This window comes from Symphalangus syndactylus, chromosome 12 (assembly GCF_028878055.3).
Source record: "Symphalangus syndactylus isolate Jambi chromosome 12, NHGRI_mSymSyn1-v2.1_pri, whole genome shotgun sequence".
NCBI classification, from domain to species: domain Eukaryota; kingdom Metazoa; phylum Chordata; class Mammalia; order Primates; family Hylobatidae; genus Symphalangus; species Symphalangus syndactylus.
Genome location: NC_072441.2, coordinates 88282715 through 88308388, shown reverse-complemented (window position 1 = coordinate 88308388; position 25674 = coordinate 88282715). Strand labels below are relative to the sequence as shown.

At 54.5% G+C, this 25674-nt stretch overlaps 2 protein-coding genes across 13 annotated transcripts in view; one reads left to right on the top strand and one right to left on the bottom strand.

Moving 5' to 3' along the window:
* Positions 1–8884: 8884 nt before the first annotated feature.
* Positions 8885–16799, top strand: IGSF8 (immunoglobulin superfamily member 8). 5 transcript variants are annotated; one of them, XM_063624986.1, is made up of 8 exons: positions 8885–8901; positions 9599–9710; positions 12878–13255; positions 13957–14418; positions 14799–15206; positions 15447–15860; positions 16205–16335; positions 16534–16799. In XM_063624986.1, exons 2-7 carry the CDS (start codon positions 9644–9646, stop codon positions 16318–16320), a joined length of 1845 nt encoding a protein of 614 aa, XP_063481056.1. In that variant the 5' UTR covers positions 8885–8901; positions 9599–9643; the 3' UTR covers positions 16321–16335; positions 16534–16799. The 5 variants fall into 5 exon arrangements, with proteins under 5 accessions (XP_063481056.1, XP_063481057.1, XP_063481054.1 ...); XM_063624987.1 differs by lacking the exon at positions 8885–8901 and adding an exon at positions 9134–9149; XM_063624984.1 differs by lacking the exon at positions 8885–8901 and adding an exon at positions 9252–9283.
* KCNJ9 (potassium inwardly rectifying channel subfamily J member 9) overlaps positions 14551–25674 on the bottom strand; it is a 61797-nt gene continuing 50673 nt past the window's right edge. For 2 of the 8 annotated variants that reach the window (XM_063624992.1, XM_063624996.1), the window contains exons 2-5: positions 24941–25048; positions 23297–24260; positions 21924–22161; positions 20459–20682 (exon numbers count right to left, since the gene is read on the bottom strand). In XM_063624992.1, coding sequence (XP_063481062.1) covers positions 20553–20682; positions 21924–22161; positions 23297–24146 — 1218 coding nt within the window. In that variant the 5' untranslated portion in view covers positions 24147–24260; positions 24941–25048 and the 3' untranslated portion in view covers positions 20459–20552. Of the gene's footprint in view, positions 14673–17630; positions 20683–21923; positions 22162–23296; positions 24261–24940; positions 25378–25674 lie in introns of those variants that run through there. The other 6 variants (XM_063624989.1, XM_063624995.1, XM_063624993.1 and 3 more) reach the window with 5 other exon arrangements.

Genomic DNA, 25674 nt, shown 5'->3' with positions numbered 1-25674 from the left:
AGATAATTAGGTCATGAGGGTGGGATTCATGCTCTTTTAAGAGGAGACATGAGAGAGCTTGCTTCCTCTCTCTGCTGGCCAACATGTGGGGACACAGCAAGAAGGTGGCTATCTGCAAACCAGGAAGGGACCCCTCACCAGATACTGGATCTGCCAGCACCTGGACCTTGGACTTCCCAATCTCCAGAACTAATGAAGACAGCATGTAGTTCTTAACTTAGTCCTCACAACTCTATTTTACAGATGAGAAAACGGAGGCACATAGATCCTAAGCTTACCCAAGTAGGGGGGCTGGGCTTCAAACCTAGTTAGTTTGTTTCCAGAGCCTGCACATTAAACTTCCATGCTGTAAGGACCCACTGAAGCTTCTCCTTTGGGTTCTTGTCCCCAGGAGTAAATGACCAGAACCGTCTCAATGTGAACATCTCTTCCTCCTAGAAGCCTTCCTGGACCCCTCCTGCCTGGATTAGATGCCCCTATGCTCTGCTTTCACAGTGCCCCCATTACCAAATGCCCCTTATTTGCCTCTGTGTCCAATTAGACTGAGGGCCCCAGAGAGCAGGGACAGCATTGGATGCAGTGGCGACAGTGAGGAGTGCTCCAGAAGATAAAGGGGAAGAAAAAGTGCCAACTCTTGTGCATCTGTGTTGAGCCAGGTATTGCTGGCTGCTGGTTGCTCACCATAGCGTTTAGAGGGTGGTGGGAGCCCAGAGAAGGGGGAGATGGTTCTCAGTTGGAAGAATCAAAAAGGTCTTCACGGAGGAGGTGGCATTCTAGTTGGGCCTGGACAGATAGGTAGGATCTGACTCAGAGACAGAAAGGAGAAGGAACAATGTGAGCACAGGCACAGAGAGCAGAAGCACTCAGTGCACAAGGAAGAAATATGGGCGGTAATACTGGAAATAGATGTTGGAGCCATTTCATGGAGGGCCTTGAATGCCAGAGTAATTGCCACTCTAATTGCTAGTGTTTCCTAAAAAGGCTCTGATGATAAGAATCACCTGGGTGCTTGTTAAAACTATAAAAGAACAGGCACATTTCTTCAAGATTCTGATTCATGAGGGTGGGCGTGGAGAGTGGGAACCTGTATTCCTACCACCAAGCAAGTTTGAGAAATATTGCTATAAACAATATGGAGCCAATAAAAGTTTTTCAGCAGGGGAGTAATCTCATTGAAATTGTGTTCTAGGAGCTTATCAAATGTGTGCCTGTACATGGACAGGTGTGTGCCTGTACGTGGACGGGGTGTTGGGCTGGAAGGGAGAGACTGATGGGGGCTATAGGTGGTGAAGGTCTGGAGCAAGACAGAGAGGAGACAAGGATGGATGAAAAAGATGTTTGGGAGGTAGAATTTCAGTATTTGGCAGTTGATTGGACATCAGGGTAAGGAAGGAAGCAGTTGGAGATGGTGGGGGTGGTGAGGACATTGGTGCAAAGTTAACTAAAATAAGGGTAGTGGAGAAAGGAGATTGGGAAATAAGCCGCAGTTTGCTTGGGGGCATATGGAGGTTGAGGTGCTCTAGGCAGGGCTTCAGATGAAGGCACTTGGTGGGTGATAGAAACGGGGACTGGAGATTGGGAGAGGGCATGGGCCATGGGAGTCCCCTGCATGGAGGTGAACACTGAGCCAGGAGAGCAGAGGAGATGGCCCAGGCAGGGGAGCTAGAGGACAGAGGTCTGCGGATCCCGGATAGTAACACCTACGGTAGAGGAAGAGGATCTGGAAGATGGCAAGATAGAGAAGCCAGAGAGATGGAGAAGAGGGGCCAGGAAGCTGAGAGAGGAACAAGTTTTAAGGGGCAAAAAACTAACAGTTTCAGATTTCAGATGCCAGGGGGAAAGGAAAGCTGGTCACTTTTTTTTTTTTGTCAACTCAGAGGTCACTGGTGTGTCCTTTGGGAAAACCATTTCCATGTCAGGTTGAGTTTGGAAAAAACCTGTGAAGGGTTGAGGAGTGTGGTGAGGAAGCTGAGGCAGGGCGTAGGTTATCCTCTTCCAAGGGGATTGTGGGAGATGGAAGGGGAAATAAGACTGGGTAAACTGAGACAGCAGATGGGGGAAGCAGTGAACAGTAGAGACCCATTTAGAAGTCTCCTCTCCTTTGCCACTGGTCCCACTCCACCTGTGGGCCCTAGCTTTGATCATAATGGGGCACCATGATACACATGTTTTCATTTCATCTTCACAACAATCCTCAAAAAATAATGAGATCGGTAGTCTTGTAATTCTCACTTTACAGATGATGACACTGAGGCTAGAGAAAGTGAGTAATGGGATTCAGGCTACACAGCTGGCAAATTCAGGTCTGTGCTGTCTGCTTCTGAAATCCCAGCCCCCAAGCTTTTGATTTAATTGAAAACACAGAAGCTTTATTTCTTACACCTGAGCTTCTGATTGGTAACCTGGCTCATCCCCTGATTTCCAGGTTCGTTCTGGCCGGTCCCCTTTCCCCAGGGCTATCCAGTCCAGGAGCTGGGATCCTTCATGCCAGTGCTCAGGGCCTCAGTACCAACTGGATTCCCTGTCACCCTGCCCTGCTGGCTGGTTGGACCTCTACATCTTTGTCATCTCCCAGCTCCTTCTGAGGACAATAATTTGTATGGTATAGATGCAGCCCGCAACATGGCTGAAGACTTGTGCTGTGGAGTCAGAATGCCTGGAGAAGAAATCCTAGGTCTACCACTAAATGGACACATTTTTTTTTGAGACAGGGTCTTGCTGTGTTGCCCAGGCTGGAGTGTAGTGGTGCAACTGTGGCTTACTGCAGCCTCACCTTCCTAGGCTCAAGCAATCCTCCTGCCTCAGCCTCTTGAGTAGCTGGGACTACAGTTGGTGCCCACCATGACTGGCTAGTTGTTTGTTTTTTTAAAAAATTTTTAATAGTGACAGGGTCTTGCTATGTTGCCCAGGCTGGTCTTGAACACCTATAGGCTCAAGCAATCCTCCGGCCTTGGCCTCCCAAAGTGCTGGGATTACAGGTGTGAGCCACTGTGCCTGGCTTGGGCAAATTTTTTAGCTTCTCTGAACTTCAATTTTTTTTTTTTAACACCTCTAACTTATAGAGTCATTTTGAGAATTACAATGCCCAGTGAAGGTTAGCAATTATTTTGTGCCCTTGATTTCCAATGTCCTGGCCTTCAGACTGTAATTTCTTTTTCAGCTTGACCTGATCTCCAGCGCCCTTCCCGCCCTACAGGACAGAACTCAGCCCTTCCTAGGCTGCTTTGGAAGCCAGCCTGGGTTGTTTCTTGAGGGGTGGAAGGTTCAGGTTCTGAAATAAGATGAGGAACTTTCTATCAGCTGTAGATGGAAGTGACTAGTGTATGATGGACTCCAGAAGAAATAACAGTATCCACTGTGGAGGTGACACGACCACCAGAGAGGAAGGGCCCAGATTCCCTCTCTTGTCATTCAGCATGTCCTCACTTCCTCAGTCACTCAGCAAATGTCTGTTGAGCTTCTACTCCTTGCCAGGAAACTCTGTAGGCTTTGGGGAAGGGCAAAAAAGAGTTAACGGTGGCTTTGAGAAGCTCACAGCCAGGATGGAGAGGCAGATACAAACAAGCCCTGTAATTACAATGCAGAGTGGGAAACTCTACCAAGGAGCTGAGAACAGGGTGCAGTGGGAGCAAGGGGGTGGGTCGCGTTAGCATCAAAACTCTGGGCCCCCGCTCTCTCCCATGGCCAGCTCAGTCACCCCCACTGTTCCATCTGTTTCTTTGTTTTTGCAGAGTCTTTATTTCTGGCTTTGTTTTCCCTTCACTTTCCTAATAGAGAGCCTTTGGAAAAAATTCCACCCTTGTTTCAGTTGGAACAGGGAAAAGGAGAATTGTCTACTCTTCAGCCAAAATAGCCAAGGGGTGCCGGGTTCCTGGAGAGTCCAGGTGGACAAGCAGAGGAAGCAGGGACTGTCCCGAGGGAGCCAGGGGAGAGCCTGCAGCGCGGCAGGCATGGGGCAGGGAGAGGTGAAAACACAGGATGAGCTGTGCCTGGCTGGAAGGCCCAGGAGGCTGTGTGCCTCAAGTCCTCTTCAAGCTCTCTCTGCATCCCCTGTCCTCTGTTCTGATTGGAAGAGATAGTTGAGACTTCTTCCACTTCAGAGAATCCTGTAAAGCCTGGTTACATTGCTCTTTCCCCACCCAGGTAGCTGTGAAGGGCTGGGACCCCAGAGTTAGAAGTGAGTCTTTGATATTATTCGCAGCAGAGGGCTGTGTGTGTGTGTGTGTGTGTGAAATCCCTCCTTTCCCCTGCCTCTTTCCCCATACCACCACACACACAACGCTTGTTGTTCCCTGGGCCTTCAGTTCTGCATTCATCCATTCAACACATATTTATTGAACACTCACTATGTGCTGGAAGCTGGAGCTGTGTAGTGGAAAAAGTTATTTCAGAAGGTTGCATAGGCACCAGATATGCATGTGTGTGCCTGAATATATGCACATGTATGTATGAATCAATGTGGGCAGGATAGGGAAACAGGAGGAAGAAGGGAAGAAGAATGTTTGGGAAACTGAAGTTTGGGAGTCAGGTAGCTTGCATTTGCATCTAGGTGCTACCATTTGCTAGCTGTGTGACCTCGGGTAAATTATATTAGCTTTCTGTGCCTCTATCTCCCAGCTGTAAAATAGAGATACCCATAGTATTCACCTCATGGGGTTGTTGTGAAAGCTGAATGAATGAATGCGCACAGAGTGTGTGCAACGGTGCCCAGCATGAAGTAGGTGCTCCGTAGGTATTAGCAATTGTTGTTCCTTTCTCACCCCACTCAGAGCTGGGTGGAGACAAACTCGTAAATGACTGGCAGTCACCTGGTGCCACCAGCCTTCTGCCCCCTGAGGCTGATCTACAACACTCAGCCCACAAACCTCTGTCTAACCAAACCACTGCCATCTCCTGCCCTTGGCTGACCCCCACCCCACCCTAGGCTGCTCAGGGTAGAGAAGAAGTAATATCACACGGTGGGGGTTGCTTCAGTCCCACGCTACCCTCCAGACATATATCTGAGCTGTCAGTTCCCTCTTAGCAGACTGGGAATGGAGAAGTGCGATGGGTGAGCATCTGGGGCGGAGCCCAGGCTCCCAGCGCCCACCCAATGGGACTAGGGAACAAAGAACTTGTCAGGAGGTCAGGAGGGAGACCGAGGGGATTCCAGCTCTGAGGAATCCATGTGTGGCATTCGAGCGTGGGTGGCAGCTGGCATGAATCCTTGGTTCAGAAATGGCAGGGCCCCCTCAGGAGTCAGGGCCAGGTCGTGCCAAAGCCCCAGTGGCATCGTGGCTCTGATATTCTTGAACAGCTGTGCTGCTCCCCTTGGCACAGCGTTCGAGAACAGGGGCAGGAGTGTGGGCCTAGCCAGGGAAAGAGGGTTCAGAGAGTAGACACACACACGCACACACACACACACACACACATACTCCACCATGAAGGTGCAGACGCCTGGCTCAGGGAGAAAAGAGGGGAGGGAGAGGGTGGAAAGTGAATGTGTGTGTGTGTGTGTGCGTGTGTGTGTCGGGGGGGAGATGGCTTTGTGGTTCTGTGAGTGCGTTTGGTGTTTGGGTGTGCATAATGTCTCTGTGTTTATCTTTGTGTGTGCACTTCTGTTTCAGTGTGTCTCTGAACGAGTTTGTTATCAGGGCGAGGGTAGGTTTTTGCGCTACTTCTGTCTCTGACTCTGCTTGAGTCTCTCAGCAACTCAGCAGAGAGAATTTTCCCTTCTGGGAGAGTGGGAAAATATAGCTCATCAGGGCAGTATGGGCCAATGCTTTATAAACACACACAAATCACAGGACATTCTTTTGTGTGATCCTTAGCTGCCCACAAAGCTAGGGTTGATACACATTCAAAAGAGAGAGAGCTGAGTCCTATGTGTATGCTTGTGCCATTTCTATATGTCTGACTGTCTGACGAGCATGTGTGCTTATGTATTTGATGTATTTGTCACTTTGTCCCCATGGCAGTATCTGTGTCTACAGCTTGGTATATACTCATGTGTGCTAAGCCCATATTTAACTGTGTCCCTAGTGACGTTTGTCTTTAAGCAGCAACATAACAGGAGTTAGAAGCACAGGCTCCACAGTGAGGCGATCTGTTTCGAATCCCTGTGTGGACAGTAACTAGTCCATTAACGTTGGACAAGTTTCTTAACTTTTCTATGCATCAGTTTTCTCACAGGGATAATAATAGCACATGAGGATAAATGAGATCACATTTAGTGCCTGACACAGGTCAGCATACGTGAATGGTCCTGCCTTTGAACGTGCTCCTCTCTGAGAGCTGTCTCCTTGGTTGTGACTGCAGTGTGTCACATCTCAGCTGGATTATAAACTGCTTTTGGGCACAGCATGGGTCTCAATGATCTTTAACAATACTCATGACACCTCAGTGCCACCTTGGTGTTTTGTGTATATGTCATCTCGAGGTGAAATGAGACCTGTTTCATGTGAAACAGGACGGGTGTCAGATGTAGGCCCATGCCTGGGGTAGTACATGGAGGGCAGGTGGGAAGCTGGTGATGGCAGTGACAACACAGCCCAGCCGGGCATCAGGGTCCCTCATGGTCACTACTGCATACTTGCCAGGTCTCTCTGCAAACCCAGGTTCCCTCCTCCTTCGTGTCTCAGTCTGGCCTGGAAATTCACTGAAGGGCTTGCTTCCTCCTTTCTCTGCTCACCCCACCCTAGGGCACCAGCCTAGGTGCTGGGAGGCCTGTGTGTGTTTTTAATGGATAAGATGAGTGCTCTCCAATCTACACCATGCATCGCTGTTTTGCAGCGTGTGTGTGTTTGCGCATGACTCTGTGGGGGTGTGTTTCTGGGAGCCGTCTTTCTGTCTGATCCCCGCTCCATTACAGTGGGGACATGCGTCTGTGTGTGTGACGTGCCTCGTGCCTGGGGTTTGTTCCCCTCCCCCAGCTTTGCCAGTTACATAAGCAGCAGAGGGGTCCGTCAGGCCTGGGCTGTGGGCTCCCCCTGCTGGCCGCCTCTGGAACCCGCAGTCTGGCGGGGGGTGCCTGCTGAAGACACTGTTCTCTCCTCGGGCCTTATCCCCTCTGGAGGGAGACACCAACCCAGTTCTCAACGCCAACCTGCCCCCAGCTCCTTCCTAGCCCCAGGCCACGGGGTAAGAGAGGATACTTCACCTCCCTGAAGACCCCTCTCATCATGCTCATACTGGGGGTTGGTTATGACTTGTTTATGAAATGTATCCTTAACATACAGAACTATGTTCCCTGAGGGCAGGGGAGCAGGCCCGCCTTGTTTACCATGGCATCTCCAGTGCCCAGTACAAGGCCTGGCCCAATCAATATTTGTTGAATGACTGAGTTTACAGGGTGGAGAGGCTTGGGAGGAGGGACAGTGAGGTGTAGGAAGATTTGGGGCTTTGGGGACAGACAGACAAGCCTGGGCTGAAGTCACCCCTAAGCCAGTTAAAAACTTTGTGGCCTTGGGCAAGGTACTTAACCTGCCTAACCTCAAGTTTCTCTTCTGTTAAATGACACCACCTTGCAAAATATGCTATAAGGACTAGGACTAATATCCAAAAGGGCCTTCTTGTGTAAGCATTTCATAAATGACGTCTATCATTATTACAATTGGTAACATCTTTCATCCCTCAAGCATCATGAAGGCATTAAATCCACTCGATAATTAAATCCATTATAAAGGGAGAGATGTGTTCTTCCAAAAGCTTCCCCTATGAGTTTCAGTTTTCACATAGCTCGATATGCCTGTGGATGGATTTAGTTGATGAGGTTCTGGAGCAACCAGGTTGTGGATATAAACAGGCACCCTATTGCCCTGTTCATGGGCCAGTGCTGGCAGTCCTGGGAGGTGAGGGCTGGACCTCTGATCTCCCTTCAAGGCCTCAGTTTCTCTGGCTTCTCCGGGGTTCCTCAATGTGGCTTCTACTGGCAACCCCGTGAGCATCTTCTCAGAGTCAGGCACTGTGCCACGCTTGAGGAATACAATGTCAAGGAAGGTCTGGTCTGGCCTGTGCCACTAACCCTCTCTGGGATTCAGTCTTGTCTTCTGTAAAGGGGGGGGTGAGTGAGTGGGAGGGAAGGGGGATGAGAGGGGAGAGGGAGGGTGTCGGAGGGTAGAGGGTGGTAAATGGGCTCTATGGTCACTTCCCACTGACAGCCACTCTGACAGCCTTAGCTTTGCAAACCTGGCCATCTCTTCTCCCCATTCTGGCCTCATCCTTCCTGCCCCTCCCCACTCCCCATCTTTACAGTTCAGGAAGAGACAGAGCACCTGGGAAGGGTGCCTCCTCCATTCTCCCACCTCCAGGGCAAGCCCCACTCTTCCTAGAACAGAGCAATGTTCATCTCTTCCCACTGTCACTGAACATAGAGACTCCTTCACCTAAATGCCAGGTCTAAACTAGGTCTAAACTAAGCCTCTTAGGAAGCAGTTCAAATGATAATTCAAAACCTAAAACAAAATAATCCTTCTTTATCTCCCATTTCGTGTTAGTTCCCTGTGCCAAACACTTTATGTACATTACCTATCATCACAATAACCCTTTGGGTGATGTGATCAACCTCAATTCAATTTGGAGAGGAGAAAACTGAAGTTGAAGGAGGTTAAACAACTGGGCTAGGATCACCCAACCCAGAAATGACGTCACATGGACGGCCCCCTCTCCTAATCCATTTTTCTTTTGGTTTTGCCCTCTGAGGGGGTGAAAAACAGGTCTCCAGTGACCTTCTGGATCCTGGAAGCGCCCTTCAGCTCAAACCCTTCGCATTCAGGAACTCCTGGGTTCCACCAACCCCTACTTCAGCAGGGTTTGCAGCGAGGACTATGGCTCAGAGCAAATAACTGAATTCTAAATGCGTGGTCACAGTCACCTCGCCAATCCCAGGGACCCTGCACCCAATTCTCCAGGAAAAGCTGGCAGGTGCGGGGTGGAGTGCGCTCTGTGGGAGGGTGGGTGGGAATTTCGAAACGCCGAGGTGCAGTTAGCTCACTCCTGCGGGGGCCTCGGGCGGAGCCAGGGCCAGGGGCGGGGCGAGGCCGGGGTCCGGGGCGGAGCCAGGATTGGAGGCTGACGTTAGCCTTGGGGGGACGGGGAAGGGGTGTGGCTTGGGACTGGGGCGGGGCCGGGGCCCGGGGAGGAGCCAGGATTGGAGTCCGACTGTAGTCCTGGTAGGGCCGGGTGGGGGAGGGGCCGGAACTGGGGGCTGGGCCGAGGCCCGGGGCGGAGCCAGGGCTGGAGTCTTGAGGGGCGGGGCGGGGAGGGGCGGGGCCGGGGCGGGGCTGGGACTCGATGCGACGCAAAGGTGAGTTCCGAGGGGCGGGGCGGGGCCGGGGCCAGGTGTGGAGCAAAGGCCGGAGTCTGGCGGGCTGGGGCGGGCAGGGCCAGGGCTGGGTCCGGGGCGGGGCGGGCCTAGACGGGGCGGGGGAAGGGGCGGTGCCGGGGCGGGCCGGGACGAGAATGGTCTCAGAACTGCCGAGGGCTGGAGGGAAAGCAGCGGGAGGGACGGAGGGCGGGGATTCAGCAGCTCCAGTTCAGCTCGCTCGGCTCACCCACGCCTCGCTGCCCCGCTTCCTTACCCCCACCTGGGCATGCGCCCCCCACCCTTCCGGCCCCCCAGAACCCGCGCCATCCCCCGGAGCCTCCCCAGAGCTGGCCGCGCAGGATGGGCGCCCTCAGGCCCACGCTCCTGCCGCCGTCGCTGCCGCTGCTGCTGCTGCTGCTAATGCTAGGTAAGCCAGGCCCCCCGTTCCGGTTCCCGGCCCTGCCGGGCAGGTGCCTGCCATCCAGCACCTCCCAAACATTTCGGGGCTTTTCACATCCTCCTCCGTCAGGGGTACCTCCAGCCTCCCCCGGGGTCGGCGTCCAGCTGCGCTTTGTGGCTGCCCGCCGAGCCAGTCTTGGGAAGAGTGCAGGCTCCCCAGCTCTAAGCCAGTGACTGGGGCATAGGGAGGACCCACTAAGGTGCTGCCCCAGGCACTGCTCGGCCTCCCGGGGCAGGCCCCGCTTCTCAGCTAGCATATCCATGTCCTGGGGTCGCTGCACCAAATGCTGCGACTCCTTTCTGCCCCACACTCAGCTCCAGGCCTGGCCTTGGGTGCCCGCCCTACGTGGGCAGTGCCTGCCCAGCTTCATAATTGCCCCAGAGTTGGCTGGAGGCCCAGAGGCCAGTTCTGCCCACGATCTTTGAAGTAAGTCTCTCCCAGTTGTGCTCCACACACTTCATCAACTGGGGGCAGTTCCCTGTCTCACCCCCATCTCCACCCTGGGTTGGGTCCCTCTTTGCCCTTCTTCCTCTCTCCCAAATGGCACTTGGCTCTGCAGCCACCCATCAGTTTTCACACCGCTTAGTTCCAGCTTCCTTGCCTCAGGAGAAACCAGGTTCCATGGAGACTGATCCTGGGATCTCCAAGCACCTTGTGCCTGCTGTGGTGGGTGTTTATGATGGGGTGTTCTGGGCCAATCTTGCATGGATGCATGGGGATAATGACAGTGGAATTGTTTTTGGCCTGAACTGGAGGGCTCCCTGTAGGAGGTGGTCTGGGGAAGAGTATGGCCTGGAGACAGTGAAACTGCCAGTACAGATGTTGATGAGGCTGAAGCCCTTGAAATGAGAGTGAAGCGTGGGGGTGGGGATGGTGACTTCAGAGCTGCTGCCGTCAAGGCAGAGGCTGAAGGCAGCCCCAGCTGCCTGTTTCTAGACCAGAGCTCCACAGTGGCACCAAGCAAAGCCTTCTCCTGCTGCAGGTCCCTGGGCCCTGCAGGGTTAGGATGAGTCCTCTCCCTGGTCCCTGGGCAGGTGGCAGGAGGATGTACAGAGAGGAAGGCGCTGTGGGGCCTGGGTTGCCTAGCACTTGGTGTTTTTTCCCCAGTGGGCAGCATGGAGCAGGGAGGAGCCCAGGGAGGTGGGGAAGTGCTGGCCTGTGTTTGAAAAAGGAGCACGCAGAGGTCTGAGCACCCACTGCCTGTGGGCACTTACATTCATTTCACAAATGAGGAAAATGAAGTAACTTGCCCCAGAGAGCACATTTAGTGAGCGTTGGGGCTAGGATTTGAACACAGATCTGATTCCAAAGCAGGCCTCTTTGCTCTACCTTTCCTTGCTGCGACTGATACAGAGGAGGGGAGACAGAGCTGTGTGGCAACTGATTTCCTAAGGCTGTGGAGGTGACTTTCCCATGGGCATCCCCAAGCATCAGCAGTTGTGGAGCCAGGAAGATGGGAGGGGACCTTCTGAGCAGTCTACCCCGAGGCAGTCAGGGAAGGTGTCGGCTTGGCTGTCTCCACCATCACCCTGATTATGAAACTTGCCTGGCCTGGGGCAGGGCTCTCCTGAGTCACATACGCACTCACACAGGGTCAGAGCTGGAGCTCTTAGTTCTCCTCCAGTATGGAAACTGAGGCCTAGGGCAGAAAGAGACTGGATCCCAGGCCACACTGCTGGGCATGGGGATGGTGCTGGAATCCCACTTCCTGACTGGCAGCCTGTGCCCTTAACAACAGACCATGAGTTCTCCCTGTGACTCAGCCAGAGGATGAAGGAAGGGGCTAGGAGCCCAGCAGCAGGGGTGGGGAAGTTCAGAGGAGCCGTTCCAGAGAAGCTGGAGGGTAGAGTTTGACCACAGACTCCTGGGCATTTTCCTCTAGCTCCTGCAGAGAGTCCATGGTATCCCCCTGGGCAGCCTAAAAGTGACACTCTGGTTGGTGAGGTCAGTCCCTTCAGGCCTGGCCTTGGAGTTTCCCCATCTTCCTCCCTGGTTTTGTCCCTCTGGAGGAGTGTGTAGAAGCCATCTAGGGACAGCATGATCTTGGCTAAGATACTATATTTTTCCTGCCTTACCTTTCTCATCTGTAAAATGGGGAGAGGTGGGGAGGGGTGGCCTAGCCCTTTTTACATTCTGAGGTTCTGTGTTCTTATCTAGTGGGAGCTATGGAAGGAGAGAAGGGAGGAGCTAAGCCCTCTAAGTCTGCCAGGAGTATCTACTGGGGTAGGGTTGGGCATAGAGGTGGAGTAGGGTGAAGAAGAGAGGTTTGGCCTTTCTGAAGGGGGAGAGGTGAGAAGGGGCAGCTAGGGATTTAGTGTCTCCCTACAGAAAGACAGCCATATATGTAAATGAATGCATACCATATGCAAATGAGGGCTTTTGTTAAGGAACTGGGGCAGGCGCCTTGTGTGTCTGCTGGGCTAGCCCGAAAGGTTGGCAGGCACTGGAGGAGGGGATCTTCTGCCCCCAATGGCCAGGGCAGAGCCTGGATCTTGCCCCAGAAGCCCCAGCTGCCTGGGCAGCCCTGTGGGGTGAGAGAAGCAGTGAGCTCATGGCACAGCTGGAGGGGGGAGGGCATTGTGTGGTGAGAACTGACTGGGCCTGTGCCCTTTCCAGCTAGGGTCACTGGCTCCATTGTCTGGCCCAGGTGACACAGCTGAGCCAACTAGCACTTCTGAGCAAGACTGCCAGCTCCCCTCAAGCAAAGGAGAGGGACATGTAGTCTCAGAGTCCCCTAGCCAGAAGGCTCCCCTTGCCAGGTGCTGAGGAAGGAATGGCAGACATGGAGGTGGGTGAGTGGCAGGGACAGATCAAGGTTCAGTTGGAACCAAGGCCTGGTTAGGTCAGGAATCAGATGTACTCCTTTCTGCCTTCAGGCGCTCTGCTTCTAGTCCACCGGAAATGGGATGCATCTGGGTGCCAAGGCAATCCTGGGCCCATGCCACCTCCTTGAGATCCAGGTGTCTTATATCACAGCATCCCTTTCCTATTCTCAGAACAGGGTCCAAGCTGTGGACAAGCTTCCCCAGGTCTCCTTTCCTTTTGTAGGCAGAGATCAAGAATGATGCTTGTGGCGGCAGAGGGCATGGGATGAGGAACCAGGCATCTCCAACTCCTTCTGCCTTTCCCTACAGGAATGGGATGCTGGGCCCGGGAGGTGCTGGTCCCCGAGGGGCCCTTGTACCGCGTGGCTGGCACAGCTGTCTCCATCTCCTGCAATGTGACCGGCTATGAGGGCCCTGCCCAGCAGAACTTCGAGTGGTTCCTGTATAGGCCGGAGGCCCCAGATACTGCACTGGGCATTGTCAGTACCAAGGATACCCAGTTCTCCTATGCTGTCTTCAAGTCCCGAGTGGTGGCGGGTGAGGTGCAGGTGCAGCGCCTACAAGGTGATGCCGTGGTGCTCAAGATTGACCGCCTGCAGGCCCAGGATGCTGGCATTTATGAGTGCCACACCCCCTCCACTGATACCCGCTACCTGGGCAGCTACAGTGGCAAGGTGGAGCTGAGAGGTACTGGGCCCTGGGATGGGGTGGGGCCACACACCCTCTCAAGGCAGAAAGTCAAGGCCACAAGTGACCAATCTAACTGCCCCTTAGGTTTTGTAGCCAAGGAACTTGAGGCCCAAAGAGGTTAAGCGACTTGCACAAAGTCACCCAATAACTCAGTGGCTGATGTGGGACTCAAACTCAGAGTTCCTCACCCAGGCCAGTGCTCGTCTTATCATATTAAGACCCCTCCTGGGAGAAGAAGTGTCCTTAAGTTGTCCAGTCCCCTTTCCATTCCCAAGAACGAGGAAGACTGTTGGGTTGAATAGACTCTACTCCTGGACAGTACAGGACCCAGATCTGGGAAAGAGAGTAGAGTTAGGGAAGGAGTTAGACCATGTGACATTCTCACTCTCTTAAGTTTCTTTGTCTTCTGAGAAGAAAGACAGAGCCGCTTTTCTCAGTATTTCAAACAGTGGTCAGTCTCAAACATAAGGGTGAGTAGGTGATGGGCTGGTTCTATGAAATTCAGCAAGTATTTATTGAGTGCCTGTGCTGTGCCCAGTACTGCCCTTGGCACCACTGAGTTACAGAAGAAATAATACAACATGCGACCTTTGCCCTCTGGGAGCTCACAGTCTATTTAGGGAGATAGGCTATACACAGGAAACAGTAACAAGGGCTGCCAGCTCCCAGCCCTCCCTCACTCCAGCTGTTCTCTCCAGTTCTTCCAGATGTCCTCCAGGTGTCTGCTGCCCCCCCAGGGCCCCGAGGCCGCCAGGCCCCAACCTCACCCCCACGCCTGATGGTGCATGAGGGGCAGGAGCTGGCACTGGGCTGCCTGGCGAGGACAAGCACACAGAAGCACACACACCTGGCAGTGTCCTTTGGACGATCTGTGCCCGAGGCACCAGTTGGGCGGTCAACTCTGCAGGAAGTGGTGGGAATCCGGTCAGACTTGGCCGTGGAGGCCGGAGCTCCCTATGCTGAGCGACTGGCTGCAGGGGAGCTTCGTCTGGGCAAGGAAGGGGCTGATCGGTACCGCATGGTAGTAGGGGGTGCCCAGGCAGGGGACGCAGGCACCTACCACTGCACTGCCGCTGAGTGGATTCAGGATCCTGATGGCAGCTGGGCCCAGATCGCAGAGAAAAGGGCTGTCCTGGCCCACGTGGATGTGCAGACGCTGTGTAAGTGCCACTTACACATCCCACTGTGGGAGCTGGGAGGGACAGTGTCCTGGTGGGCACTGTGGCCACAGGGGGTACCAGATAGCCATCATCTGACTCCAAGGAACTCATCTTCCATGGAGTGAGCAGCCTTGTTAGCATTTCTTCCCCCGCTGCCCTTGATGGGTTTTCTCTGCTCAGAAATTGGGTATAGAGATAGGAGGCCCATGGCTGAGGGGTGAGATTCAAGCCCCCAAGTAGAAAGATGGTCATACCTAGTGAGGGGGAGACAGGAGGTTTTGAAGTTGCTGCTGTCAAGTAGGAAACAGAAAGTTGGGGAATCAGATGCCTCTGTGTCCCCTACTGCCTCCATGACACCTCTTCCCCTTCCTGTGTTTCAGCCAGCCAGCTGGCAGTGACAGTGGGGCCTGGTGAACGTCGGATTGGCCCAGGGGAGCCCTTGGAACTGCTGTGCAATGTGTCAGGGGCACTTCCCCCAGCAGGCCGTCATGCTGCATACTCTGTAGGTTGGGAGATGGCACCTGCGGGGGCACCTGGGCCCGGCCGCCTGGTAGCCCAGCTGGACACAGAGGGTGTGGGCAGCCTGGGCCCTGGCTATGAGGGCCGACACATTGCCATGGAGAAGGTGGCATCCAGAACATACCGGCTACGGCTAGAGGCTGCCAGGCCTGGTGATGCGGGCACCTACCGCTGCCTCGCCAAAGCCTATGTTCGAGGGTCTGGGACCCGGCTTCGTGAAGCAGCCAGTGCCCGTTCCCGGCCTCTCCCTGTGCACGTGCGGGAGGAAGGTGAGAGGGGGCTGGGCCCTGGACGGGGTTCGAGGAGTGTCAACCCCTTTTCCTTCTGTTTCCATGACCCCCTCCCTCTCCATCAGCTCAGGAGATGTGGCTTGCAGGCCACAGCCTCACGCTCCTCTTCTACCAATATTGTGGGAATACCCTGAGTTTCCTGGGGCGGTGCTTGGCAGCAACCCTAACCCCATGCTCCCTGGCCCTGCACCTTCCGACCCCATGTCCTTTGTTCTGCAGGTGTGGTGCTGGAGGCTGTGGCATGGCTAGCAGGAGGCACAGTGTACCGTGGGGAGACTGCCTCCCTGCTGTGCAACATCTCTGTGCGGGGTGGCCCCCCAGGACTACGGCTGGCCGCCAGCTGGTGGGTGGAGCGACCAGAGGACGGAGAGCTCAGCTCTGTCCCTGCCCAGCTGGTGGGTGGCGTGGGCCAGGATGGTGTGGCAGAGCTGGGAGTCCGGCCTGGAGGAGGCCCTGTCAGCGTAGAGCTGGTGGGGCCCCGAAGCCATCGGCTGAGACTACACAGCTTGGGGCCCGAGGATGAAGGTGTGTACCACTGTGCCCCCAGCGCCTGGGTGCAGCATGCCGACTACAGCTGGTACCAGGCGGGCAGTGCCCGCTCAGGGCCTGTTACAGTCTACCCCTACATGCATGGTGAGTGACACCCTCTCCACCCTCCTCACTCTGCCTTCCTCCCGGCCACCGCCACTGGCCTTCCCTTCCCATCTTCTGACCCTCCTGCTACTATCTCTCTCCTCCACATCATGTCACATGAAGTCTCAAAAAATCCAACTTCCAGCCCTGTAGTGCCCACCTGCATAGGGTCCTCTGTGGTTGATGCTGACTTGTGTGCTGAGGGGGCAGGCTGTGGGCAGGGATGGGGGTGTCTGTGAATGGAGAAGGTGGGTTCAGAGAACTTGATGGGGAAAGCGTAGAGGCAAGTGTGACGGGTGGAGGATGATGGCATCCTCTCTGAACGGTCATCCTCTCTCCCCCAGCCCTGGACACCCTATTTGTGCCTCTGCTGGTGGGCACAGGGGTGGCCCTAGTCACTGGTGCCACTGTCCTTGGTACCATCACTTGCTGCTTCATGAAGAGGCTTCGAAAACGGTGATCCCTTACTCCCCAGGTGAGGGAAAAGAACCCCCCAACCTTGTTTTCATTGGGCTTCCCACCCCCAAGTCCTGAACCAAGCTGCTCCCTTCCAGGCCCCACCTGGAGGAGGAGTAGGCAGCTGAGATCCACAGGGCCCTGTTAAGGGGTGGAGGCCGTGAGGGAGCCCCACTCAGGGCTCTCTGTCCTTAGCCCACGCCGGGCGCCTTTTCAGGTCTTGCAGGTGTCGACTGTCTTCCGGCCCAGCTCCAAGCCCTCCTCTGGTTGCCTGGACACCCTCTCCCTCTGTCCACTCTTCCTTTAATTTATTTGATCTCCCACTACTCACAATGGGAGACATGCCTCCCCTTCCCCACTCCTTCCCTCCCAAGCCCCTCCCTCTGGCCTTCTGTTCTTGATCTCTTAGGGATCCTATAGGGAGGCCATTTCCTGCCCTGGAATTAGTTTTTCTAAAATGTGAATAAACTTGTTTTATAAAAAGCAGGCTTGGCTGTGTCTTCCCTACCATGAGACTGTAAAAGGCTCAGCGTGCATAGTAGGGAGGTGGTTGGGGGTTGACAACCTATTCTGAACGACCCAGGCCTCTCTTCCCACCACAAACACCATCTGGCCTCCATGGGCCATGCCACCCACCCCAGGAGGGGACACCTGGGTTCCATCTGCTGCCTGAACTGGCAGGGCTGAGACAACACCTGATTGGACTCCTACTTGGGGAGGGAAGCATAGAAAAGGAGGGTAGGTTCCAGCTGCATGTGGTCCCCCCTCCCCAGCTTCTCCCATGTTAAAGGGCATGGCCCTCCAGGGGCAGTGCCTTTTCTGAGCTCCCCAGACTTTCCCCAACTCTTCCCGTCTCATTCTCCTGGTCAGGCTAGTCTTGGACCTGACTCCTCCCACTAGGTCCTGGGGCTGAAATTCTTGTTCCTTCTGACCAATAGCAGCAGAATAGAAGCCTCAGAACACAACTGATACTCAGGCTGGGACAACAGGCAGTCAGGGGAGGGCCTGTGTGTCCACAGAGCCATTATACCCGCATGTACTTGCTGTACCTGCATATACCCACTACCCGCATACACCCACTACACCTGCATATGCCCACTACCCGCATATACCCACTACACCTGCATATACCTGCTACACCCGCATATACCTGCTTCACCTGCCTATACCCACCCTGGGGTCTCCTCCCTCCCACCCTTCAGCTTCACCCCTCCTCCAGTGCCCCAGGAGTTTCATGAATTTTCTTGCCTAAGGATTCTCTGATCCTAAAATTCTTACCTGCACGGCACCTTAACAGACATCTGGTAGGCCTCCTTCAGTTGTTATTTAAACATTTATTGAGCATTACGAGTTTGCTAAGTGTCATTTTTACAGATGAGGAAACTGAGGCCCAGATATGCGATTTGCCCAGAGTCATAGAGCTAATTAACAAGTGTCAGGAGTAGGACCTAGGTCTCCTGACTTGTTGCACTGTACAGTGGTGCCCTGAGTGGTGACAGTGGCGAGGAGAGGTGTGGCAGGGTCTCAGTGACTTCAGCAGGCAGGAGGGGTCTTTCCAGACTCAGTTTCTCTGCTTGTTCAGCTGCAATGGGTTGGCTCCTGTGTGAGTGCCTGTGTGTGGATACCAAGTAGCCCACCCCCTCTTGTCCAGACCCCCCTGTTCTACTGAAACCCGAATGAATCCTCATTCCCCATCCCAACATCTGTTCTTAGGGGACCAGTCAATGCCAGGCTTCAGGAATCTCATCTTTGATGACGACCCCAGTGGCCCTGTGACCTGAGGCAAAGATGTCCGTGCTTTGACTGAAAGGAAGGGACTGGGACTTGGGTCCTCTCTGAGTGAACCCAAGCTGTCTGGGCTCCTTCCATGGCCCTCTTTCTTGCTTCCAGAGGACCCATAGGACCCTGGCTGTGCCCCATAGGACCCTAGCTGCCCAGCCTGGAACAGAGAAGACTGGAGTGCTTTCCCCAGGGCGCTTATGAAAGGGCAGGAGTGGGATGTGGCCAGGGCCAAGGGAGGAGGTCCTTGCTGGGCCAGTGCTGCTGTGTGGGAGATAGATGCTGTCCCGGGGCAGGCTCTCCTGGGCCTATGCTTTTCTCCAGGCCAGCTTCAGGTCCCTTCCACCCCTCTGCCCCTCTCAACTTGCCATTGTTCTCCCTCACCATCCAGGAAGCTGCTGCTGGTGACTGGGATGTGATCAGGAAGCAGGTGGAGGTGGGGTGAGAATATGCATCTTTGGGACCCCCTGGCCCAATTGGGCTGACAGCAGGCTGCAGACACATCCAGATGTTCTGACTCCTATCACTTCTCTCAGATTTTCTCCCACATTCAATCCTGCCTCCAGTCCCACAAGGGGTTCTGTCCTTTGCCCCTAAAACCGTTCCTGCTCCACCTCCCCCCGACCTCCCCAGGAGCCCCCTCAAGTCATTCTGATGGCTTCATCTCTCTGTCGGGCCTGCTCAGCTTCCAGACACCCCCTCCACTTGTCACTGCCCTGTTTCCACTGATGATTGAGTTTCTGGGCCCAGAGTTAAACTCTTCAGCCTGGGCTTCAGGTCCCTTTCCCACACATAAAACCCCACCCTTCACATTTCTCTGTCTGCTCCTGTGAGGATCCTCAGCTTCTTCTCAGCTTCTCTTCATCTTCCTCTCAGCTACTCCTCAGTTTCTATGCCCCATTTCCTGAGACGACCTCCAAGTCTTCACTTAGAGCACAGGTTCTCAAAGTGTGGTCCCCAGTCCAGCAGCAGCAGCATGACCTGGGGACTTCTTAGGAATGCATAGTTTTGGTCCCCACCTCTTGGGTCAGAACCCTTGGAGTGGAGCCCAAAAATCTGTGTTTTAACAAGCCCTCCAGGTGATTCCAACGCACACTGGAGACTTCTAACTCCTGACTTACGTATTCCCTATGCCTTACACCGGCCCCAGCCTTCTGATCACGCACATTCCCCCACCCTCCACGGGACTGCACAGGTTGTCAGTTTGAATTATCCCTCGTTCAGTCGCCACAGGTAGATTCCTTTGTTTTCCCAGGTGCCCCGTATTTTGAGAACAGGAATCAGGTTTTTGAATGTCCACTCCACATGGCACCCAATCAGTGATGTGAATGACTGTGCCTCAAGGACACACTGCTTTTCTAGGGGCTCCCTCTGTCCCAGCTCCAGCGAACCCACTTTCTAGATCTCTCTCCTGGCCCTTCCTCCCCAGAACCTCTCTCTCTTCCTGCCTGTGCCTGATACCTGTAAGATCTCACTCCACTGTAAGAAAATAGCTATCCCTGGTTTTCCTTTCCCAGGCCCTTCTCCAGGCCCCAGCTCAGGCACCTGCCTGCTCTGCCTGCTTCCCTGAACTTGTGGACTAAGGTCATTCACACCTTGCTGAGCCCCTTGCATGCCTTCATCCTGGTGAGGGTGGAGCTAGGAGGGCACCCTCCTCACGTGCCCATCTTGGTCTGGCTCCTTTCTCCTTCGCTTCAGCTTGGCCTACCATGTCATTAGACAGTTGTGCCATATGTGGGGAGGCTGGCAGAAGAGGTGATTGGGGACTGCAATCCATCCTACACTCTGCTCCCGAAGCCATGCACCCTGGTTTGGGGCTGTATCTGTCTGGAGGAAAAAGGTTCCTTTTTAGAATTTGCACAGGGGTGTTCTACAGGTTAGTGGCAGCCCTGAGTGGACCAATTGTCTACTGGTCCATTTATGTATCTGTCAGCTGTCTTTATCTGCTACCGTCTTCCCATCCAACCCCCAAAAGTCCATCATTCCGTCCATCCATCCACTCATGAACAAATGTGAAGGTCAAACACACACTGGCATGTTCACCCGGCCCCACCCTCCATTTCCCTGAAATCAGGACCCTTCCCTTCCATACTGGTTTCTAGACTTGAGGATCTGGGGGACGGGGACTTTCCAACTTTAGCACATTTCCAGGGGCTTTGCCTTCCTCCTCCTCCTCCTCCACCACCTCCGATATGCAGTTCCCCATGTATCTGTGTCTGGCCCCCGGTCTGCCACAGGGGTCTGGAGGAAGCTGGTCACACCTTGGACTCACTCTCTGGGGGTGGCAGGCAGCCATTCTGCTCCTTGTCAGCCCCAGCTTCCCCACCTGCCTCCTCCCCCGCCCCCTCCTCCTCCACCTTCTCATCCAGCCGGCTGGGGATGGACCAGTAGAGATGGGCATCAAGGCGGGCTGCAGCCTCTGCCAGCTCTCGAGCACTGCAGGAAGGTGTGGGCACCTCAAAAGTCTCGTGAAAGCTGGCATAGTCCACCTCGTAGAAGCCGTCCTCCAGAGTCAGCACTGACGTGAAGCGGTGGCCCCACAGCACCTCGTCTACCAGGTAGGAGCTCCGAGCTTGGCATGTCATTCCTGGGAGGAGGGGCACCGGTCAGGGGGAATCTCAGCTCCAGGCTTCCCTCTCCTCTTCTCATTCCACAACCCTACTCCCAGCACCCTCCCTTCTATTCCTTCCTAAGGGCTCCCACCTCCCTTTGGTCCAGTCCATTCCCCGCCCCACCCCCCGGCTGCTGTTCTTACCCAGCTCCCTCAAGTCTTCTCCATTTGCCCCAACTCCTCTTAATGTCCAGCTCTTTTTTCCCCTCCTGTCATTTGGTGATGCCAACCAAAAAAAGCTTAACCTTGAAACTAACCTCAGGGATCCTCTAGTCCAACCTCTCACTCCATACAGTGCTCCCCAAAGGAGCATTTCTAACGATGGGCATCTAGCTTATACTTGATTACCTCCCGGGATTGATAGCTCACCATTTCATAAAGGGCCCACTCCTTTGTATGATAGCTCTAATAGTTGGGTTGTTCTTTATACAGAGCTAAAACCTGTCCCCTGGGATTTCCAACTCTTGGCTTCATTCCCCTCCCACTTCACAGTCCTCTGAGTATCTGAAAACAGGAGTCTCAGATTCCCTCATGTTTTCTCTCTTGACTTAACATCCCTGGCTTCCTCCACGATTCCTCATTTGACCTGGTTTTCCAAAATTCTACTTTTTTGATTACAAGCCAGAATGGCCAAGGAGGGCCCTTTAAGCATTTTGAGTATAGTAAATTTTCCAACTGTGGCCTGCTCTGTGCATAAGAGAGGGCGCACCATCTCTCTCTTCTGGCCATGATGCTTTCACTAATAGGGCCCAGGATAACATTACATAATCATTTTGGAGGCTGCATCACATCGCTACGACATCAAGCCTGTAGCCAACTAAAACTCCCAGTTCTTTTTTCACCAGTGCTCTTCCATGCTGTGCTTACATAAGTGATTTTTTTAAAGCCTAAATGTAGAATTTTATATTTATTCATTTTAAATGTCATCTTGCTGGGTTTTGGCTCATTATTCTTGCTTTTCAAAAGCGTTTTGAATCCTGACTGTCTCACCCAAAATATTACCATCCTTTCCAGCTTTATATCTCTAGAAAAACAGACAGATTCCTATCCCTTATCTCCTCTGTCCTGGTCCTCCCTGCCCGGGGCCTGTGTCCTATCTTCCTGTTGGGCTGGTGCACCCCTCAGGGCAGGTCATTCTCCTTTCTGCCACAGGGTCTTGCCCCCAACCCATATCCGTCTCGGAACAAGGGGAAACAGAAGAGTGAACATTAGCTAACCGGAGAGTGGCTGTCAACTCGGAAAGCCTGGCGCTGAGACATTGGTATTCCTCGGTGAAGTTGGAATAGAAAGTATCCAGTGGGAGCGAGGAGAAAGAGGCATAAGGGACACTGGGGAGAGAAGGGCTTCGAGGAGGAGAGGGCAGGGCTGGGGGTACAAAGAGAAAAGAGGGCCGGGCAGGAACTTCCCTGGAGGGTGAGGGGCCTGCCTGAGATACTGGCAAAAAAGGAGTGACACCTGGAGAGAGAGAGAGGAAAGGGAACGGGGTGAGTGGGGGAAGGGGAAAGAGTCGGGGTGAAGCAGGAATGGGAACAGTGATGGGGAGCTGGGGTTGGGGTGTGAAGCGGAGGCTCAGCGTAAAGGGGCCGGAGAAAGGATCTGAAGGCACCAGCTAGTCAGCGAAGCCGGCAGGGAGCATCAGCAGCTCTGGCGTCAGAGGCAGGGACTGCGGCGCCCCCTAGTGGGCCTTTGGTCCTCCACCCGCAGTTTCCTCATCCTCATCTATCCTCTAGATCTCAAGTCTTAAGTGACCTCCTTTGCGACTCCTGTAACACTGGTCTTTTTCCACCTGCTCCCAAAGCCTTCACTGTGTAGGTCTGGGTTGGACTTATTGACATCACAGATGAGTTGCCAGTTCCTTTTGGAAAAGGGCTAGAAATGGTAACATCATCTATATCCCTTGTCAGTGGAAACGGATGAATTGGGAAACCGAGGCAGAAGTGAGACCAGGTATTAAGCTCCCCTCAAGATCCGGCCTAGAAATAACTCAGGCAATGGAAAACCTTCACCGTCAAATTCCAGGGGCCTGAACCTGGCTGCAGTGAGAAAACCCCTGAACCTAACCCCTCCTTCCAACTCGGGAGCACTAAACATTGAAGCCACATTGCCTGTGTCCAATCCAGACATGACTACTCATTGGCTTAGGAAAGTGGACAACTTCCTTAATTTCTCATTGGAGCAATCTCATCTCTAAAAAATGAGCACAATAACAAGAAGTTACCTTCAGAGGGTTCTTGTTAGGGTTAAATCGACTCAGAGGTGGAAAGTGCTTTGGAACTGCGCATGACACAGGGTGAGTACTGGGCGAGCACTAGCTATTATTACTCTCCCTATTCCAAGTGACACATTCCTCTGGGCCCAGGGCCCCACGCCAGTGCCATTTCGGAGAATTCCTCCAAGCTTTCTCTTGGCCTTCTGCAGCGTTGCTCGATTCCACCCCCGCCCCCCGACCCCTGTCTCACCTCACTCTCTCATCCTCCACCAGCCCCTCCATCCATCCTCCCCACCTCCCCGGCCCCTCGTCTCGCCCCTGCCTTCCTCGGCCCCGCCCACCCTCTGCCAGCCCCGCTCCCCTCCCCAGGCCTGCTCGCACCCGTGGCTTCCACCATGCCCTCGAGGATAACGACGATCTCGAAGTCGTCCCTCTCGAGGGCACGGCGCGACGCCTCCCAGAAGGGGCTGGCGGCGTCGATCTCGTGGCTGATAACCAGCGGCGAGACGAGGAAGAGGCGGTCGTCTCCCGTGTCGAAGCCCACGCTGAGGTCGGTCTGGTGCAGCGGGATGAACTCGCCCTCCAGCGTCTGGCGCGAGCGGATGAGCTTGGCGCGGATGGAGGCCTCCACTATGTGTGAGGAGCGCAAGTCGCCCACGCGGAACATGAGGCAGAGGCGCCCGTCGCGCAGCGACACCACGGCGTGCGAGGAGAAGACGAGCGTGGCTGCGCGCTTGTTGGGCTGCGAGATCTTGACGAACATGCAGCCCACCATGAAGGCGTTCACCATGGAGCCCAGGATGGCCTGCAGCAGCAGCAGCACGATGCCCTCGGGGCACTGGTCGGTGATGACGCGGTGCCCGTAGCCGATGGTGGTCTCGGTCTCGATGGAGAAGAGGAAGGCGGCCACGAAGCCGTTGAGGTTGTTGACGCACGGCGTCCACGCGGTGTCCTCCAGGTGCTCCAGGTCGCCGCGGCCGTAGGCGATCAGCCACCAGATGGCGCCGAAGAAGAGCCAGGTGAGCGCGTAGGCCAGGACGAAGAATAACAGGCTGAGGCGCCACTGCAGGTCCACCAGCGTGGTGAACAGGTCCGTCAGGTAGCGGTATGTCTCGCGCACGTTGCCCTGCTGCACGTTGCACCGGCCATCCTTCTCCACGTAGCGCTGGCGGCCGCGCCGCCGCGGCTGCTCCTCCGGCCCGGGCGAGAAGGCAGCGTTCTCCTGCGCCATGGCGGCCGCGTCAGGGCGAGCGCTGCGGGCGCCTGGAGTGCGGCGGGGGCCCGAGCTGCTGCCACCTGCCGCGGGTCGCTGGGCGCCTAGGCGGCGTCGGGGGTCCTGGAGGGGCTTAATAAAGGTTTGCCGAATGAGTGGCCCCTCGGAGATGGGGAGGCACGGGACATCAGGGCCAGCACCGAGCCCTGGGGGTCCCTGGGCGAGTCCCTTCGTGTTTCCTGGCCTCTATTTCTGGGAATAACACATTCAGCCCTAACTGCCCCCCAGGCTCAGAAAGTTGTGAGGGTCAAATGGAATAATGTACCTGAACTGAATAGAACTGTGCAAGTTCCACGATGATTTTCAGGGGAAGGAGGTACCAGACATTTTGGTGCCATCACCTCCAGCTGCGGTGTGCTGCACCTCAGAGGCAGCCCCGGGGCCAAAGACCCAGGCCCAGATCCCCCTAGTGATGTCCTGAAATCACTAGACTGGGGGCTTTTTGGGGAGGGGGGCAGGCGGGTAATGGAGCCCTCCCTGCCCTAAGGACTTCCACCATCCCTTCCCCAGCTGTAGCCAGTGCAGCCACCAATGGCTCTCCTCGCAGGCTGTTTTGAAGTTCACCCCAAGACTGATACACAGTCTTTCTCATTCTTCCCTCCTTGGACCTCACTCATTCCACTCCACTCCCTCCCCTCAACATGCTTACAAAGGAGAAAGAAATGAAAGCTGTGGAAAGTCAGTGGAAACCCTCCAGTGCACAAGGGTGGAACATTAGGAAATTCCCACTAGAAATCCTCCCTGAGACCTACCCACGATCACTGCTGCTCTTGGGCCAGCCTCATATCCCTTGGGTTTTTTCTCCTAGTGGAGACAGCCTGCAAATGGGGAGGGGAACTGGAAGATCCCAACACAGAAGCCTGGGAAAGGAAGCCCAGAGTTATTAAGAGTTAGGCTCGTATCCCTCTGGGATCCTATTCTTCATGAGAGATATGGAATCAGATCAAGTGAAGCACTAAGCACCCACATTTATTTCCCCACTCCCTCTAGTTATATTTCCCCCCAGCCTCTTACTTCCCATGGACTATCCTAACACCAGCCCCGCCCCCACCTGCCATATGCCCCAAAGCCCACATTCCAAGCGAAGCCCACCTGATTTTGCTTCACATGCTTGCCTCTGAGGAGTTCTCTGAGCTGCAGTCTGCTCTGAGAGAGGCCCAGAGCCCTTCCCCAAAGCACCCAGGGTCCTCTAGGAGATATGGACCATACAGGGGAAGGTTTAGAATAAGGATTTGGGACTCTTCCACCTTCCCTTCTCTTTCCTGGGAATGATCCTCTCCTCCCACTCCACGGAAACGTGGGCTGGCTAGTGGGTGGGGGATGGAGGAGTGTGCCATAGGAACCACAGATGGCCTGGATGGTTGACCAGGTCCTGAGGAGAAACTGCCTGGGTATGTGACTCTAAACCTAGCACTCCAGCATCTTATGTTCTGGGGTGAGGTGCTCTGCAGTCAGCACTCTGGAGAGGGTGTGTGTGTGTGTGTGT